The sequence below is a fragment of the Emys orbicularis genome, chromosome 9 (assembly GCF_028017835.1).
Source record: "Emys orbicularis isolate rEmyOrb1 chromosome 9, rEmyOrb1.hap1, whole genome shotgun sequence".
Taxonomy (NCBI): domain Eukaryota; kingdom Metazoa; phylum Chordata; order Testudines; family Emydidae; genus Emys; species Emys orbicularis.
This window is the reverse complement of record NC_088691.1, coordinates 15,585,164-15,603,751: the sequence shown is the minus strand read 5'-3', so window position 1 is coordinate 15,603,751 and position 18,588 is coordinate 15,585,164. Positions and strand designations below refer to the sequence as shown.

Genomic DNA, 18,588 nt, shown 5'->3' with positions numbered 1-18,588 from the left:
GTGGGCCAGATTCTTATCTCAATCACATTTATGTAAATCTAGATAAATTTCATTGATTTTCTTTTGGTCTGAGAGTAACATCTGGCCCTGAATAGCTAATATTTATGTGTAATATCTGAGATGGAATTTTGTCTTTTTCAGGACCATTTCTTTAGGGAGTTCCTATTCCTTATTTTCATGACTCTGAGCATACTTAATCAGAAATGGAGCAGATGGACTGCAAACCCTACCAGCCACTGTCAAAAGTTAAGCATGAAATGGATCTAGCTTATACAAGTTCTTCAGATGAAAGTGAAGATGGGAGAAAACCAAGACAATCCTATGACTCCAGAGAAACTCTAAATGAATATAGCCAAGAACTAAGACTGAACTATAACAGCCATAGCAGAAAAAGAAAAGCCGATGACAAATCCACTCAAGGTACATAATTGATTTTCATTTTCACTAATTATGAAAAGTATCTTACAGGGGCATTTGTATATCAGCATGTAAACATATAATTATATTACTTTCAATGGCAGACAGTGATTGCCATTTAAAAGTCACCATTTGGCACCTGTTACCACACTACAGTATCTGAGTTACTGCAATTATTTTCCTAACTATTTTTCAGCTATCACCTTCCAGAAATACGGAATTACTATGCTGTCTCTCAGACCACAACATGGCAACTGTTGGTAAATGCTGTTGTTAGGTGGTGGCTACTCTTCTTACTAAAACTAACTGGGTAATAGTTTAAAATTCTTTCATATATGTATGGATTCGCTCCAGGTACCAAATTAGCTTTGAGGTTGTAGGTTATCTGTCCATGTGCTTGTAAAGCTTATTGGTAAATTCAAATGCAACAATCCTCTTAAACAAAATTTGTGTAATCCTACAAGTAGCCAAGTCATTTACAAATGGAAGGAGAAATAATTTGTTGTAAGTACAAAAGCAAACAATTTACTGTTGTCTTTCTTTCTTTTTTATTTTTTTTTAAGCATAGATGTAACTCAGGGGAGAACTTGTTCCTATCCTAGAAATCTTTTCAGCACATATACCCAAATGGTGCATACAGCTACAAAGCAGCAGTGTTGGGGGAAATACAAGGCTATAATTTATTATATATTTGAATACAGTACCTATTCAAATTATTCTGGCCAAGATTTCAGCCATGTATGTTTGACCTGCCAAGAATTACCTTGTTTGCTTAACTAAGAAATTATCCCATTTGTTATGCTTTGAGTTTATCCTCCCTATGTTGCATAGGTTTATTCCTTAGAGAACTGTATCTTATAAGAAAATTCCACCAATAATCTTGTAGGATTAACTCCTTGTGATTTCCTTGCTAGAAATGGTAAAGCTTGTATGCATTTCTGCAGCAAGTCACCATACAGCAGTTTGTCCTGCTCACACATGTTCAGGATTGGCTTTAGGAATCAGATTTATTATTTGCAAAAACAGATGTATTTCTTGAAGACTCATGGAGGCATTATGGCTTATTAAAAATGTGTTCTCCATGTTTTTCTTGCCTAGATTAATGTTCAGTTCATTTCTTACTAGATATCATAGGCGTCTGTCCTGTTTGCCTTATAAGCAGCTAACTTTTTCTCCTTGAAATTCATAGTCTTGTCCTGCTGCAAATTACCATATGACCCCAAGCACATGCTTTACAACATCACTATTCAGGTTGGCCTGTTAGCACTTGCTTAATTGACATCCTGAATAGAGATGCTTTCCTGAAATGGAGTCTGTCAATATATTATTATTCAGTGCATATTGGTTCCTATGTAATACTTGTTAATACTTCTGGTATACTTGACAATATATGCTAGTATATTGAGTTGTCTGGATGGAGGTAAAATTTTCTTGTCTTACCGGAAATCATATAATAAAGTTTTCTCTTGTGAGAAATTTAATGCAACATAATTGTCCTAGTCAGTAATTGTATAGGTTTGTTCTGCCAAGAATTACATTGTATATGGGTTTTCAATGCCAGGAATTCATCCCCATATTTTTGTGCTGGCGTAAATCGTATTGATCTGCCATAAATTCAGCCCATATGTTTGACATGCCAGCTGTCATACAGATTTGAAATATGTAAGTGGTTGGGCAAAGAATTTGTTCAGACAAACAAAAGTTAGGCTGAGGAGGCAGAGTTCTCATCTGGCTCCAGAGTTGGGTTAGATAAGCTTCTGTTTGTTGATTGAAATCTAACAAGCTTTCAAAAGGCCATATCTTTAATGGTAGAAATGCTGTGAGATCTAGTATTCTTAGGAATTTCTGCTTTCTTTGCTTGCATTCAAACAAGAACAGAAAAAAAACAGGCCCCTTTTGAGTTATGAGTCTGACCTACTCCAAAGTCATAAGGGTGTATTTGAAATTTGGATTCCTATAAACCCTAACAACATTTTGCTGACATTCTGTATTAGGCATATCTTTAATTTTGCATCCTTTATTTGTGAAATGTAATTTTTTTTTGTAATCACTGACAAAAGAGGATTATGAATGTTGTCAGCTTATATTAGTGGAAACCTGGGAAAAGGATAATAATATCCTGCACTGATATATAGCACTATTTTCTGAGGATCTCAATGTACTTTACAAAGGTGGATAAATATTATCATCTCTATTTTATAAATAAGGAAACTGAGGCATGGAGACTGTTAAGTAATATATTCATGGTCACATAGTGAGTTAATGGCAGAGTCAGAAGCAAAGCTCTTGTCTCTTGACTTTGTCTCCTGTTCCAACCATTAGACAGCACTGAAGCAAAATGCAATCCTGAAAAAGTGATGATTAGTGGATGTCAAAGTGGAGGTAAATTCAGAAGGACTGTGAACTCCACCAACATAATGTGTGGTAATAGATAAGGAAACAGACACATTGCAGCAGTCATGAATAAAGTGATAATGATCCAAGGTGAGATAGCAAACAAACCTGTGAGTTCTGGTGAGGGAATATAAGAAAAGCAAAGTCACTGAGAATATATGATGAATAATGAAAACAGACTCTCTATCTAAAACCAAAACCCTTTATGCCAGGTTGCCAGCATTTTTTGGCAAGTAATTTATTACTGGCAGTTTGACCACTTCATTGTGGCTACTAGTGTCAAGAGTTCATTGGTAGTGAAAGTCCTTTGTTCTATTCATGGGATCTTTATTGAAATAGGTGTTCTTTCACAGAATTGATACTATACATAAATATGGCAATAATCCAATAATTGTATGAAACCTCTGTGGTTTGTGTGCTATGAACCCAATGCCCACATTTTGTCAGTGGTATTTGTTTTGCTTCAAATATATCTTATTTTATACAATTTTATTAGTATTAATATTTGTAACAAACACCCGTTGTAAAGCCATGTGTTTATAGAAATTATTAAATTTGTTTCCACAGTTTTTTCGTGATGATCACAATGTGGGAACACAAAATACATCACAACTTTCAGGGTGCTCCCTGTGCCTGGAACTCTTTTCATGACTCTGTCTGTCCCTTCCTTAAAATCTCTTCTCAAAACCCACTTCTTTAAGGAGGATTGGTTTATTAGTTGTTTTCTACAAGGTTTACTTAGAGGAAGCGCAAAAAAATCAACAGTGAATACAGAATAGTCTATCGGGAGACAATTATGTAACTTAAGAGGCCATATGACTGTTGCTGAACATCATATGCTCTGTCTTACGGAGTTTTAGATGTAAGATAAATTGTAGCTCTTGAGTGATTTTCAGTGGAAACTCAGTTATCTGACAGTCCAAGATTTAGCAAATAAGATCACACAAAGACTTGCAAGTATGGATATAGGAATTGGCTAAACGTATCAGTTTTGATACACTGTGGACAGATGAAAAGCTCTTTCCAATAAAAGTATTTTCCACTCCTGAAGATTCACGTATAACTTCACAATGTGTAAATTTTATCAAGAAAGATTATTTTAGAGTAATTGGAATGTTCACATTGCTTTGTTTATCTAAATGTCTATAAACCAATAATGTATTATCCTGTCCAGAAAGACACATGAAGTAAATTTCAGGCAGACCCAGTCTAATGTAGTTCATGGTTTTTGGAAAACATAGGAAATTAACCCTTTGCAGGACTGGCCAATAGATTGTTGATAGTTTAAAGACATGGGGCAGAATTGGCTGGACACTCTAGATGTATTGATGATTCCTGGTAGGATACATCTTGATGATTCTGGCATGGAAAATTTTTTCCTTGCAGGATGTATAGTCTATCAATCGTATTCTCATTTCACTTGTAACACTTTTATGGCAGCAAAACACCATTTTCTTCAAGGAGTTACTCTTTATTTACATGAATGTAAATAAGAGAAAACTCTAGTCCTACAATTTTTGGAGATGTAAAGAAAAAAGCTGTATTCCTTTTAGACTGATGTATACTATTATGGAAAATACCAGTTTAGAGGAATGAATTCCAGACAGGACAAGCATCTGGGATTGAGTCACTGGAATGATGAATGTTATTGATCCTTAACAGGATGAACATATGGGGATAAATTTCTAGTTAGCCAAACTTTTATATATATTTCCTGGCAAGATAAATATATTGAGCTTCATTATGGGCCAGGCAAACCGATATTATGCCCTGGTGCAGGAAGAAAAAGCAGCATATATTTACTGGTAAATTTGTGTGAAAACATTAGCATAGCTAGCGATACCAGAAAACAAAGGTTTTAGAATGCTTCACAAAATATTTGGCATTTTCTATTCCTAACCAGAGGGTCACATAAGATTTCTTATTTGTAGGACAAAAAGTAGAGTATGAGATCACTAGCAGGACGAATAAAATGAAGAAACTTGTATAAATTCCCTCTTGAACAACTGAACTGGGCTAAATGTGTGTAATGAATTCTTATTCAAGCAAAACCCCCATTGACCTCAGTAAGAATTGCCAGAGTAAGGACTTTAGAATTTGGCCCTCTAGTTTCCAGACCAGTTTTATTCTAAGCCCTAATTTTTGCCTGTTTCTGATTCTTTGTCGGATTCTCACTATAGCAGTTTTATGACTGATATACTGTGTATGCATTTAGAAGTGTTCTAATTCTACAAAGCAATAGAGTTTAGAGAGGAAACCTAGATCTGGAGAATGCAGTTTGTTACGCTTTTAGTTCAAATTCATACATACCAAGAAGGAAGATTTAAACATATGGAACTTGGATTTCATGTGACCAGTCAGAAATAGTTTTACTTATTTGCAAAGACATGAAAATAAGGCATGCTGACAAGTCTTGTCAAGAAATTGTCATGTCAGGAAAATGTCATTGTGCCTTTTTGTCAACTGTAAACTGGAACTAGCTTGACTCACACAATGGACCAAATTCTGCTCTCATACTGGTATAAATCCACAGTGAGTTCATTAAGGGCAGTAGATTTGCTCCGTATTTTACTGGTGAGCATAGCATTTGGCCCATGTATAGTACGCACTGTTTGTTTCAAATGCTTTTTCTCACTGTGCTTCTGCGGGACTTGTAAAAGTAAAGAGGCTAATTTTTAATCAGCTTTTCCTCTAAATACATCACATATGTAACACTAGAATATATTCTCACTTACTTGAAATGTAAGGTTACAGCCCTAATATCATCCTGTCCCACAGAAACTTGCATGGAAGGCCAAAAAAAAAAAAGAAGAAAATATCACAGTTTTGAAGCCTAAGTTTCCTGCTACATCATTTCTTTTAAGGAGTGTGTTGCTGCACAGTAGCTTTACTTCTTTTGGCTACCTGCTTGCACCTACCTACCCTCTAGTGCAGTGGTTCTCAACCAGGGGTACATGTACCCCTGGGGGTACGCAGAGGTCTTCTGGTGGGTACATCAACTCATCTAGATATTTGCCTAGTTTTACAACAGGCTACATAAAAAGCATTAGTGAAGACAGTACAAACTAAAATTTCATACAGACAATTATTTGTTTATACTGCTCTATATACTATATACTGAAATGTAAGTACAAGATTTATATTCCGATTGATTTATTTTATAATTATATGGTAAAAATGAGAAAGTGAGCAATTGTTCAGTAATAGTGTGCTGTGACAATTTTGTATTTTTATGTCTGATTTTGTAAGCAAGTAGTTTAAGTGAGGTGAAACTTGGGGGTATGCAAGATAAATCAGACTCCTGAAAGGGGTACAGTAGTCTGGAAAGGTTGAGTGCCACTGATCTAATGTATGATGGACTTAATGCCTCCAACAGAAATTCAATGTGATGAGTAGCTCCCTCCTTTATCTGAGAGTTTCTGGATCACTGATTTCATGTAGAGGGGAGTATCTGCAGACTCTGAAGAAGACAGATGATACCAGTTAGGCTTTGACTACACTACAAAGTTAGGTCAGCATAAGGCAGCTTATGTTGACCTAACTATGTCAGTGTCTACATTACAGCCTTGTCTACACTAACAAAATAAGTCGATCTAAGTTACGCTTATTATGTTACATAAGTTACATAACTTAAGTTGAAGTAGCTTAGATTGATTTACAGTGGTGTCTACACTGCACTAGGCTGACGGGAGATGCTCTCCCATCGACATTGACCTCTTGTTGAGATGGAGTACTGAAGTTGACAGGAGAGCGTTCTCCCATCGACCTATTGCGTCTTCACCAGACTTGCTAAATCGATTTAGCGCATAGAGAATACAAGCCCTAATTGCCCTACTACACCGACATAATAACTCCATCTCCCCGAGGGTGACAGTTAGTTAGTTAGGGTGACAGTGTCTGTATAGACATTGTGTTACTTACATCTGCTGTTGGCTGTCATTCTTGTCCACTGGAGCCATGAAATGGACAAGAAAGCTGACTACCGGCTCCCCAGACAGGCTGCTGCCGGGTCTTGTCTCCAAGCTGGGCTGCCACCCAGGGTCTTGGCTTGGGCTGCCGTCCAGGCTCCCCACTGGCAGCACAGCAGCCGACCAGACTCCGGGCATGGATCTTCCCGCTGGAGGCGATAACCTTCCGGACAGCTTCCCCCCAGCTCCCGTTGGGGATGGGGAGGCGGGAAGCCTGAGGCGGCTGCCTGCCTCCACTCTTGGTGGGAAACAGAGAAGAAAGAAGCCTCCCTCTCCCAGAGCTGAGTGTTCTGGCTCTCAGCCCCCCACGCTGCCCCTCTTCAGTTGGTGGAAGCACTCCTGGTGAGGACGTGTACCACCAACAGAAGGAAGCTAATGTCGACTTAAGATAGTATTGGCATGACCAGATTTGGCTACTAATTGTGCAGTTTTCATTCCTTCTATGTGTAAAAGTTGTGGTAGGGAAAATTGTAGGATTTTTTTTTTGTGTGGCTTGATTTTAAAAAATGTTTTAGAAATGCTTTTCTTCACCAGACTGAAAATAAGAAAATAAACCAAAGGTATAAATAAACCTTTCTTTTACCCCGAGCCTGAAATCGGTTCTTACTTTCTAGGATCACAGCATCCCACAAGCTTTCACAAAATATCTATCAGCAATTTTATAATGCTGCTTTTAACTTTTAATGATACCTGTAAGCTCACAAAAATTGCCAGTTACTTATCAGAAATACCCTATACCCTCCTTATAAGTATTTTTTTTAATCAAGGGAGTATACAAGGGAGGGAATAAACCCAGGAAAATCTACAAGACATATGAGCACATTTAAGTCATTAAACAAAGTATCACCGATCACAGTGCATTTTCCATCCTATGCTAATAAATCAAACAGAAGGAATGAAACATATGATTTGCCTTCCAAATAAATACAGAATAACACAAACCCGGTTTGCAGTGTGCTGATGTAAAAGGAAATCCTAATTTCCATTCTCTTTTTAGATGCACTAATTTTTAGCAGAATAAAAATGTCAGAAAGCATACCAGTCAAAAACAGAGTGACAGAGTAGCCTTAGTCAGTCACCAATTTCAGTGTACATCAGTTCTTCCAGCAACCCTCAACCAACTTCAAAAGTCTCTCCAACAATCTTAGGATCTGATGGTTTTCCAGCCACCCTAGTAAGTTACACATCTTGGTGTAGAATTCTGTTTTTCAGAGTATGCCAACGATCTCAGAAAATCTATAACATGCCATTACTAAACCAGGAGAGGTGCAGCCTCTCTGACACTTCTAAGTGCTCTGGGAAGATCTATCAGCAATGGATGCAGAAGTCTGAACTAATGACAAGGAAGAATATTGAAGAAATGACTGGCATATAGTATGTAGGACATAGAATGAAGTAAACAACTATGCAATTGTCCCTGAGGCTAACTTCTTATACATATATTCTGGTTACTTGCCTTTTCTGTCCGTTCTTTTGACAAAAGAAGAGAGCTGTCTTATTTTCTGGAATTGGGAATAAAATCAAATTTGCTTTTTTTCTTGTTTCACCAGACACTGGAGCCAGATAACCTTTCTCCCTGAGTCCATGTTTCTTGATCATATATTTTGTACCCCCCAAATGCAGAAATATCAGGAACCGCTCTGCCAGAAAAAGACATTACCTGAATTAAATATAGTTCTACACCATGGTGGGTATATCATAGGTCAATTAGAGATTAAATTCATATTAAGAGTCAAATGCTTCAGAACTTAAAAGTAGAGATTTATTTTAAGTAAATCACACACATTAATTAAAATCCCAGGGTCTGATTTTCAGAGATGCTCCATTCTTTGTAGCTCCCGTAAACTTTGGTTTCAATTGCAAGTGCTCAGCAAATCCATTTCCCATTGTCTGTGTGACTTATTAAAAATGCTTTGCAAGTCAGTGGAAGCACCTTAGTAAACCAAAAGAAAGGGATGGAAGGAGTAAGATTGAAGAATTTATGCCAACTGTTCAACATCTTAGTATTGACTTTTTTCTGGAATTCAATGATGTGATGGGGTGAATAGCAAAGAGGGCTGCTATAATCAATTAATGCTGTTAGGAATTTGCTCAGTTGTAAGATTAGTGAGTGAAATCACATTGATATATATTGTTGTGAGCTGCAAACCCGAGCCACTTGCTTTAGAGTATGGCTACATTCTCAGTATGCTTCACCCTTTACATTACGGTATCCAAATGACTTGTGTACAGCAGCTAGCTAGTCAGATGTCTGAGTTAAACTTTATCTTGAAGAACATGCTATTAACTATTTCCCACTCTATTTAAAATTTTCATACCTATATCCTTTAGAGAAAGGGCAGGTTCCATAAGATCTGTCAGGAGATGAAATCAAAGTTCACTTAAAGTTTGAGACTGAAGAAAAGTAGGTGAAAATATAAATAGTTTTGTGAAAATCACCAGTACACAATGTAGGCAGTAATGAAAATGGTAATATATGAACAATGTAGCTAGTGGATCATGGAAAGCTGTGGAGAAGAATCCCTTTTTTATGTGAAAGAAGGTACATAAGATAAAGTTGTCCCTACTCATTGCAAAGAGTAGTGACAACATATATGCATGAACTAGGGACAATCCCAGTTCCTTAGCTCAAGGGAGTAAAAAAATATTGCTGTCTACTTGCACCCTTGAGAGTGAAGAGAAGGCAGGGTCATGCTGCTGATTCCTCCCTCCCCTAACCCCAGCACTTGCATATCAGACTACAGAGTTATCTTGGCAAACAGGGATAATGCAGCATTTGTACTCCCCCATGTGCTGGGGAGCAATGATTGTGCCTCCTATAGCACATTAAATAAAATAAAATTTTAAATTAATGGAGATATCCTATCTCCTAGAAGTGGAAGGGACCTTGAAAGGTCATCGAGTCCAGCCCCCTGCCTTCACTAGTACTGATTTTGCCCCAGATCCCTAAGTGGCCCCCTCAAGGATTGAACTCACAACCCTGGGTTTAGGAGGCCAATGCTCAAACCACTGAGCTATCCCTCCCCCCCCAGAGCTTTCCCAGAGCTCTCCTTGGGGCGGACTGAGAACTCCACACCTGCTGCCACATGTGCTATTGGCTGAATGGTATAATGTGGACCTTGATAAATGGCTTTGGTGGAATGTTTCTCTTTATAAAAAGGACCTGGTCCTATGGCCTGCTCCAGTTTCTTCATACTGTTCCAACAACTCCCGTGAGGCCAGAAAGCTGACTTAAACAGCCAGCTGTGAAATCTCAGTGTGAGACAATTCCTAGGCAGCATGAAGTCAGCCACACCTTCACAGCCTCCATAGCTTAGAGGGTGAGCTGGGGATGGGAGGAAATGTGAGCAGAACACCTTGTGCTCCAAAGACTATATAAAGGGCCTCTGCGGGACATTACCAGCAGCGTAACCTACAGCAACTGACTTAGTGCAGAACTGGTCTCTGGTTACCCTCAGGATTTTCTTTTCATAGAAAGAAAAGGACAACCCCTAGCATCAGGGCCAAGTTCCTTGATTCCATGAAGATAGGGTACTCTTATAAAATATAATCTACATGCTGATTTATGTTTCATGTAATATTAAAATACAGTCAAATCATACAAAACCATTACTTGTTGCTAACGTCCTTTAAAGCACATCTGCACTTAATACAAGGGGAATATAAAAGGGAAACCCTAACAGTGGCTATTGAATAAGCAAAATACAGGCATGCACATTTCATAATAAATAAGGTCTTATAATTCATTTTTCAAGCATTAAAGTTGCTGAAGTTCTTAGGTTGCTGCACAACAATAGAATAAAACAAACAGCCTCAAAAACCCAAGAAGGGCCGATCTAAGGTCATTCCACTACCTTGTAGGATGTATATCTAATCACCACGAGTTAGTTATAATGTGATCACAATCGCTCAAGCTAGCGAACAAACATGTTGCTGCATTTTGAACGATCTGCAGTGGAAGTGTCTTGCTGTAGGGAATAAACGTAATCAAACCTTATTCTTTCAAAAGCACGTACTGCCTTTGAAAGGTCATGATGAAATAAAAAAGGGATGCAGCCCTTAAAACTTGAGATACAAGAATTTGACGATGTACCCCATGTCCCTGTAGGCACAGATATAACACACAGGCGTCTGTGTCATGACATCTAATCTAAGCTTAGACACATGCAGGATCAATGGTGGAATGCCAAGGCAGTTGAAATCCAGGGCTATGCTGACCATCATGTGACCAAAGACTTCTATGCTGCTTTGAAAGACTTTTATGGTCTTGTACATACTAGTACAGTGCCTTTTGAAGAGTGTGGACAGCCTAACACTTATCACTGACAAAGGAGAAATCCTTTGGAGCATTTCAGTTACCTCTAGAACACACTGTCCAACATCACAGACAAGGCACTAATAAGAGTAGTGGATCAGCCAACCCGTAATTACAGCATTGGTGCAGTCCTGCTCCTTGACGAAGTCAGCTCTGAGAATCAGTGCTGGGAAGGACTGCAGGGTTTCTGGATCTGATGGTATTCTTGCAGAAATGTTCAAGTTTGGAGGTGAAATCCTGCTAAGGGAACTGCATGAACTATTTTTCAGTATATGGAGAACTGAAGACACATCACAAGAAAAAGATAGCAGTCATATATCAACCTGTGCCAGGGAAACCCTACACAAAAGCAAAAGTCAGCATCAGAAACACACAGCTGAATGCTGCTACAGACTTAACTTGGTAGTAATTTGTCAAATGATGTTTCTATAGACAAGGAGCTCACAAGTGATATCAACAAAGTGAGTTAATCATTTGATATAATATCAGGCGGAGTCTGGCAACAACATGGTATTAAGCTTCAAACCAAGTTAAAAGTCTATAAAGCAGTTGTGCTGTCCAACGTGTTGTATGGGTGAGAGAGCTGAACCTGCTATAAGCATCACATTAAGCTTCTACATAAGTTCCATTTACGACATCTGCGTGCCATATTCTGTATCTAATGGCAGGATAAAAAGTTACCAGTAATTGACTGTATCCGTCACTCCATAAGTCAGGGTTCTCAAACTGGGGGTCGGGACTCTTCAGAGGGTCATGAGGTTATTACATGGGGGGTCGCGAGCTGTCAGCCTGCACCCCAAGCCCTGCTTTGCCTCCAGCATTTACATTGGTGTTAAATATATAAAAAAGTGTTTTTACTTTATATGGGGGGGATCACACTCAGAAGCTTGCTATGTGAAAGGGGTCACCAGTACAAAAGTTTGAGAACCACTACCATCGGGATTAACACCATGCTTATTGCATCACAGTTAGGGTGGACTAGTCATATGTTGAGATTGGGTGACACCAGAATGTCAAAGCAGTTGCTGTATGGCAAACTGAAAGCAGGCAACACCATACAAGGTGGCCACAAGAAATTCGTGAAGGACACACTAAAGCATAACGTGAAACAGTGCAACATTGACGTTGACAGCTGGGAGTTGTCAGCAACAAATAGATCACTCTGGCAAGCAGTAGTCAATGATGAGGTTACTTAGTTTGAGACTGACTGCTGTATTGATCTTGAGGCACAGAGGCTGAGTCGTAAACAGCAGCTGACTCAGCAAGCACAGATTGTACTCATAGGATTGTAGGACTGGAAAGGACCTCGAGAGGTCATCTAGTCCAGTCCCCTGCACTCATGCGGAAAGCGGCGTGGGCCGAGGGACGTGCTGGCTGCCCTTCCCTCACCCCCCATTGGACTGGAGCGGCAAACCGCGGCCAGTGGGAGCTGCGATCGGCCGAACCTGCGGACGCGGCAGGTAAACAAACCGGCCCAGCCTGCCAGGAGCTTTCCCTGAACAAGCGGCGGCCCAAGTTTGACAACCACTGATCTAGACCATCCCGACAGGTGTTTGTCTAACCTGCTCTTAAAATTCTCCAATGATGGAGATTCCAAAACCTCCCTGGGCAATTTAATCCAGTGCATAACCACCCCGACAGGAAGGTTTTCCTAATGTCCAACCTAAACCGCCCTTGCTGCAATTTAAGCCTATTGCTTCTTGGCCTATTCTCAGAGGTTAAGGGGAACAATTTTTCTTCCTCCTCCTTGTAACAATCTTTCATGTACTTGAAAACTGTTATCATGTGCCCCCTTGGTGTTCTCTTCTCCAGACAAAACAAATCCAGTTTTTTCAATCTTCCCTCATAGATAGGGTTGCCAACTTCCTAACTGCAGAAAACTGAACACTGCCCTGCCCCCTGCTCCCACCCCTCCCCTGCCCCTTCTCTGAGGCCCCGCCCATTGCTCACTCCATCCCTCCCTCTCTCTCATTTGCACCTGGTTGGGACAGAGGGTTGGGGTGCAGGAGGGGTGAGGGCTCTGGCTGGGGGTGCACGGTCTGGGGTGGGGCCAGGGATGAGGGGTTTGGTTTGCAGGAGGGGGTTCTGGGCCAGGGCAGATGGTTGGGGTGTGGGCCCTGGGAGGGAGTTTAGGTGCGAGGGGGGGGATCAGGGCTGGGGGTTGAGGCGTGGGAGGGGGTTTGGGGTGCGGGCTCCAGGCAGTGCTGACCTCAGGTGGCTCCTGGGAAGTGGCGTCATGTCCCTCCAACCCCTGCAGCACCCGTTGGCTGTGGTTCCCAGCCAATGGAAGCTGTGGGGCCGGTGCCTGTGGGCGGGGACACCATGCAGAGTTCCCCTGGCCACCCTTCCACCTAGGAGACGGAGGGACATGCTGGCTGCTTCCTGGGAGCTGTGCGGAGCTGGGCAGGGAGCCTGCCAGCCCCGCTGCAACACCAACAGGACTTTTAATGGTCCAGTCAGCAGTGCTGACCAGAGCCACCAGGGTCCCTTTTCAACCGGGTGTTCTGATCGAAAAGGACACCTGGCAACCCTACTCGTAGGTCATGTTTTCTAGACCTTTAATTATTTTTGTTACTCTTGTTTGGATGTTCTCCAATTTGTCCATCTTTCCTGAAATGTGTCCAGTTCTGAGCAGCAGAATATTCCACTTGGGGCCTAATCAGCGTGGAGTAGAGCGGAAGAATTACTTCTCATGTCTTGCTTATAGCATTCCTGCTAATACATCCCAGAATGATGTTTGCTCTTTTTTTTGCCACAGTGTTATACTGTTGACTCAAATTTAGCTTGTGATCCACTATGTCCCCAGAACGCGTTCTGAAGTACTCCTTCCTATGCAGTCATTTCCCGTTTTGTAGTGTGGAACTGATTGTTCCTTCCTAAGTAAAGAACGTTGCATTTGTCCTTACTGAATTTTGTCCTATTTTGTCCAGATCATTTTAAATTTTAATCCTATCCTCCAAAGCACTTGCAACCCCTCCCAGCTTGGTATTGTCCGCAAACTGAATAAATATACTCACTATACCATTATCTAAATCATTAATGAAGATATGGAACAGAACCAGACCTAGAACTGATCTCTGTGGGATCCCACTCAATATGCCCTTCCAGCTTGACTGTGAACCACTAATAACTACTCTCTGGGAATGGTTTTCCAACCAGTTATTCACCCAACTTATAGTAGCTCCATCTAGATTGAGGTTCCCTAGTTTGTTTATGAGACAGTCAGGCGAGACAGTATCAAAAGCCTTACTAAAGTCAAGATATACCACATCTACCGCTTTCCCCCCTCCACAAGGCTTGTTACCCCGTCAAAGAAAGCTATTCGGTTGGTTTGACACAATTTGTTCTTGACAAATCCATGCTGAGTGTTACTTATCACCTTATTGTCTTCTAGGTCTTTGCAAATTGATGGATTAATTATTTGTTCCATTATCTTAACCGGTACTGAAGTTAAGCTGACTGGTCTGTAATTCCCCAGGTTGTCTTTATTTCCCTATTTATAGATGGACACTATATTTGCCCTTTTCCAGGTCTCTGGGATCTCTCCCATCTTCCATGACTTTTCAAAAATAATTGCTAATGGCTCAGATATCTCCTCAGTCAGCTCCTTGATTATTCTAGGATGTATTTCATCAGTCCCTGGTGACGATACCAGTATTCCAGTCATGCATATTATCCCACCAAGTCTCTGTGATTCCAGCTATGTCATAGTTGTATTTATTAACTAACATTTCAAGTTCTTCCTGCTTATTTCCATATTTCTCGCATCTAAGATACTGATTTGATTCCCTCCCCCCCATGTTCTCTCTTATCCCAGCTATAATGGCCTATGCTCCCCCTATCAGGTTCTGACCCTTTTCACAGGTTTTCCATATTTTGGATTTACCCATGGGCTTTTGTCACCTGCCTCTGTCAAACCTAGTAATCCCTTCCTCGGCAGCAGGTTACCTATGCACTTCATGTGAAAGGGCTGCCAGTCGCGCATCAGTCTTTTTAGCTACAGCCATACTCACAAGACATAAAAAGTCAGCCGTGTCATCTTTGTCACGAAGGACAACTGCTGTTGAAAGGTCACGATGGGATAAGAAAGGGTACAGCCCTTACTTTTTTTTTTTTGACAGAAAATGAGATGCTTACTATGGCATCCACAATAAATATGAACTATTCTACAATATTTTATATATTAAAGAGGTTCATTGCATCTGAGCTGAGGTGAATCCTGCCATGTTGACTGGAGCTGAGGTTGTCACAGTAATGCTGACCCACTTTATTTTGAGTCATTTTAGATGCTGATTACATTTTAATAGGCCCTATGTATTGAGAGGCTATTTCCATCTCTCTCTCTCTCTCTCTCTCTCTCTCTCTCTCGTAAAACAAGAGAAATTGCACTGAAGCTAATGGAGCTTCATTGGTCTAAAACTGGTGTAAATGGAAGGCGAATAAGGCTCTCAATGTATTTAAACTTTCTACTTTGGTCTGATGATTTAATCGGGTTTCATAACAGTTGTGCAGTACTCTTATTTATAGGAGGGTCTCTGACTTCCTTATGAACTGCTCTTTTGATCAGAGGTGTAGGCAATAAAAATCTGTAAACAGTGTGTGAAACTCTTTCAAATTATTAAATTATATAGTCAGATCTTAACCATGTATACTTTTCAGAATAGCATAATTTAACTAAAATACCAAAGAATTGGATTTCTCAGTCATTTCTTAGGATTCCTAGGAATGCAAACTCAGATAATTGTAATGATCAATCATTTACTGGTGTGTTAATTTCTTAATGCATTCGATTAATCAGCAGCAGGTTTTTCCTGATTCTAAAGTAGGCAAACTTAATTCTCTTTTTATGGATTAATTGTAGAAATTTACTTTTGGCATTTGACAAACGGACTTACATAACTTGTTTTTGTAATATTCAAGATATGGGTAAATAATAAAAGTAAACAATTCATAATAAGTGGAAACATAATTAACTGTGTTATACAAAAGAAGTGGCCTCCTTTTGCAAATGTCTTGGTAGCCTATAATATGTACAAGTGATTCTTTAGAGCTTATATGATGATCAAAATAGACTTGACATGTACTTTAAACATTTAGAAGGAATTAAATGCTGGAAATGTACAACTTTCCCCCCCCCCTTCAAAGACATACATGTAGTTAACAAAATTGACTAGTTAGGCCTCTTTTTTTTCTCTGCCATTCAGAGAAACAACTCGGACACTTTGTATGTAAAGGACCCAGCCCTTCTCCCATTGAAGTCAATGGCATTTTGTTATAGACCTCCTTGTCATGCTCTGGGATATATTTTATTCTTGTACATACTCTTAACTGTCATCAGTATTAATGAAAGAAAGAGACTCATAATTATTGAAATAGTTTTTCATAGGAAAGCATAGAATCATGTATTATTTTTATACAATGTAGTTCTGCTAGCATCAGGGATTAATTGTAAAATCTAGGCAGTGTAGTTTATAAAATATTATTGGAACCATTTTTGTCTTGATTGGTCTATAAAGCTGGGGTCCTGTGTTTACCATGAGTTGAAGGGAGAGAAATATTACCTAAAAATAGCTTTTTCCATGGATGATTGTCACTTTGGTTTTAAGTTCCAGTATTTTAGGCCAGTGGTTTTCAAACAGTGGGTCACGAGCCAGAACTGGGTTGCGGAATGGAAGGCACTGGGTCGTGGCAGCTCTGGTCAGCACTGCCGACCGGGCTGTTAAAAGTCCCGTCAGTGGTGCTGCCCAGCTAAGGCAGGCTAGTCCCCACCTGTTCCGACACCACACTGTACCCCGGAAGCAGCCAGCAGCAGGTCCGGCTCCAAGGCGGGGGGCCCACAGGGCTCCATGCGCTGCCCCCGCACCAAGCACCAGCTCCACACTCCCATTGGCCAGGAACCAGCCAATGGGACCTGGGGGGGCAGTGCCTGCAGGCGAGAGCTGCGCAGAGCCATTTGCACACCTCCCCCTAGGAGCCGGACCTGCTGCTGGCCGCTTCCGGGGTGCAGTGCGGTCTGTGGTGCAAGGACAAGCAGGAAGCCTGCCTTAGCACCTGCATTGCTGACTGGGAGTCGCCCGAGGTGAGACCGTGCCCCCATCCCCAGCCCTGAGCCCCACCCCAAACCCAGAGCCCTTTCCTGCACCCCAAACCCCTCATCCCCGGCCCCACCCCAGAGCTCACACCCCCAGCCCAGAGCCCTGACCCCTCCCGCACCTCAGCCCAGAGCCCCCTCCCATACCCTGAATCCCTCATTCCCGGCCCCACCCCACAGCCCTCATCCCCACATCCCAAACCTCTGCCCCAGCCATGAGCCTCTCCCACACCCCAAACCCCTCATCCCCAGCTCCATTGGGTCGCTGGCATCAACAATTTTCTTCAACTGGGTCACCAGAAAAAAGTTTGAAAACCACTGTTGTAGGCAATACCAGGGCTAATGAGCAAGGACATTGAATCCTCTTTGAAAGCTAGGAATCTCCCCTTTCCAGTGTTAAAAAGCTCCTATTTCTAGCCCTTTTGACATGATGTATGACATCGGACATATAAAACTGTCACTAGCGGTAGAATTAATCTTAATCTGACTCGGGGCAAAGTGGAGGGAAGATAGCAAAGGACAATGCATTTTCTCCATCTTTTTTTCTGCGTTTTCTTCTTTCAATGTCTGTTCCCCCTTCAATCTCTCCCTTCTTCTCACTTATCTTTCCTATCAATTCTTTCCTTCCTTTTCTTTACTGTTACTCAAACCATCCTTTCACTCTGTATCACCTCAAATTACTGGCAATGGGGAAAAAATGACAAACCAGAAGAGTAAAATGATTGATTGTTTAGTATAAAAGTTTCTTTGTTGATTTGAATATGTTGAACAGTACATAATGTTTGGTATCATAACAATACTTGGTTAGGAAATTTGAGCGTTAGGTTCTTGTAGAACTGTCCTCTTATGAATCTAGCTGTGGGAAAAATTCTCTGTGATCTCGTGCGTGATGTACGATTTGTAGCTGCTTCTTCAGGCTTCAGGGTCATAGCACTGAAAACCTGTTGTCCAGGAGTTAGTTCTTTATGTTGATATTAAGTTTTTGGCCTGCTAGGAGAAGTAGGTATATCATGATGGCAATGTGTAACGGGGTGCATTCACCACTTGTGAGCGCCCCCTTGGCCTGCACACTCACTGTCTGACTGTCCCTCCTCTGGGATAGAATAGCGCCTCAGGGCTCCCTCCCTGAAGACAATGTCTTCCCCTCTTGGGGCTTCCTGGCTACAGCTCTCCAGCTGGGCAACTATAGTTCAGTTCCCCCCTCTGGGGTGCCTCACTGTCCAGGCCACTTCCCCCAGCGGCTAATGGGGGGGTATAGGCCCGCCAACTACTCCACGTCCCAGCCCAGGGACCCTGTAGATAGCAGCTATCTGCTGTGTCCCTTTATCTAAGTCACGCTGCTGCTCTAATTCCCTGGGCCACTTCCCCATGGCCCTGTGTCATCTTCAGCCATACCTCAGGGC

The 18,588-nt window shown here is 41.1% G+C and overlaps 1 protein-coding gene across 4 annotated transcripts in view; it reads left to right on the top strand.

Annotated features, from left to right (window-relative positions):
* The first annotated feature begins 203 nt into the window (after window positions 1–203).
* Window positions 204–18,588, top strand: part of TENM1 (teneurin transmembrane protein 1) — a 385,653-nt gene continuing 367,268 nt past the window's right edge. For all 4 annotated transcript variants that reach the window (XM_065411098.1, XM_065411097.1, XM_065411096.1 and 1 more), the window contains exon 1: window positions 204–420. In XM_065411098.1, coding sequence (XP_065267170.1) covers window positions 204–420 — 217 coding nt within the window. The remainder of the gene's footprint in view (window positions 421–18,588) is intronic.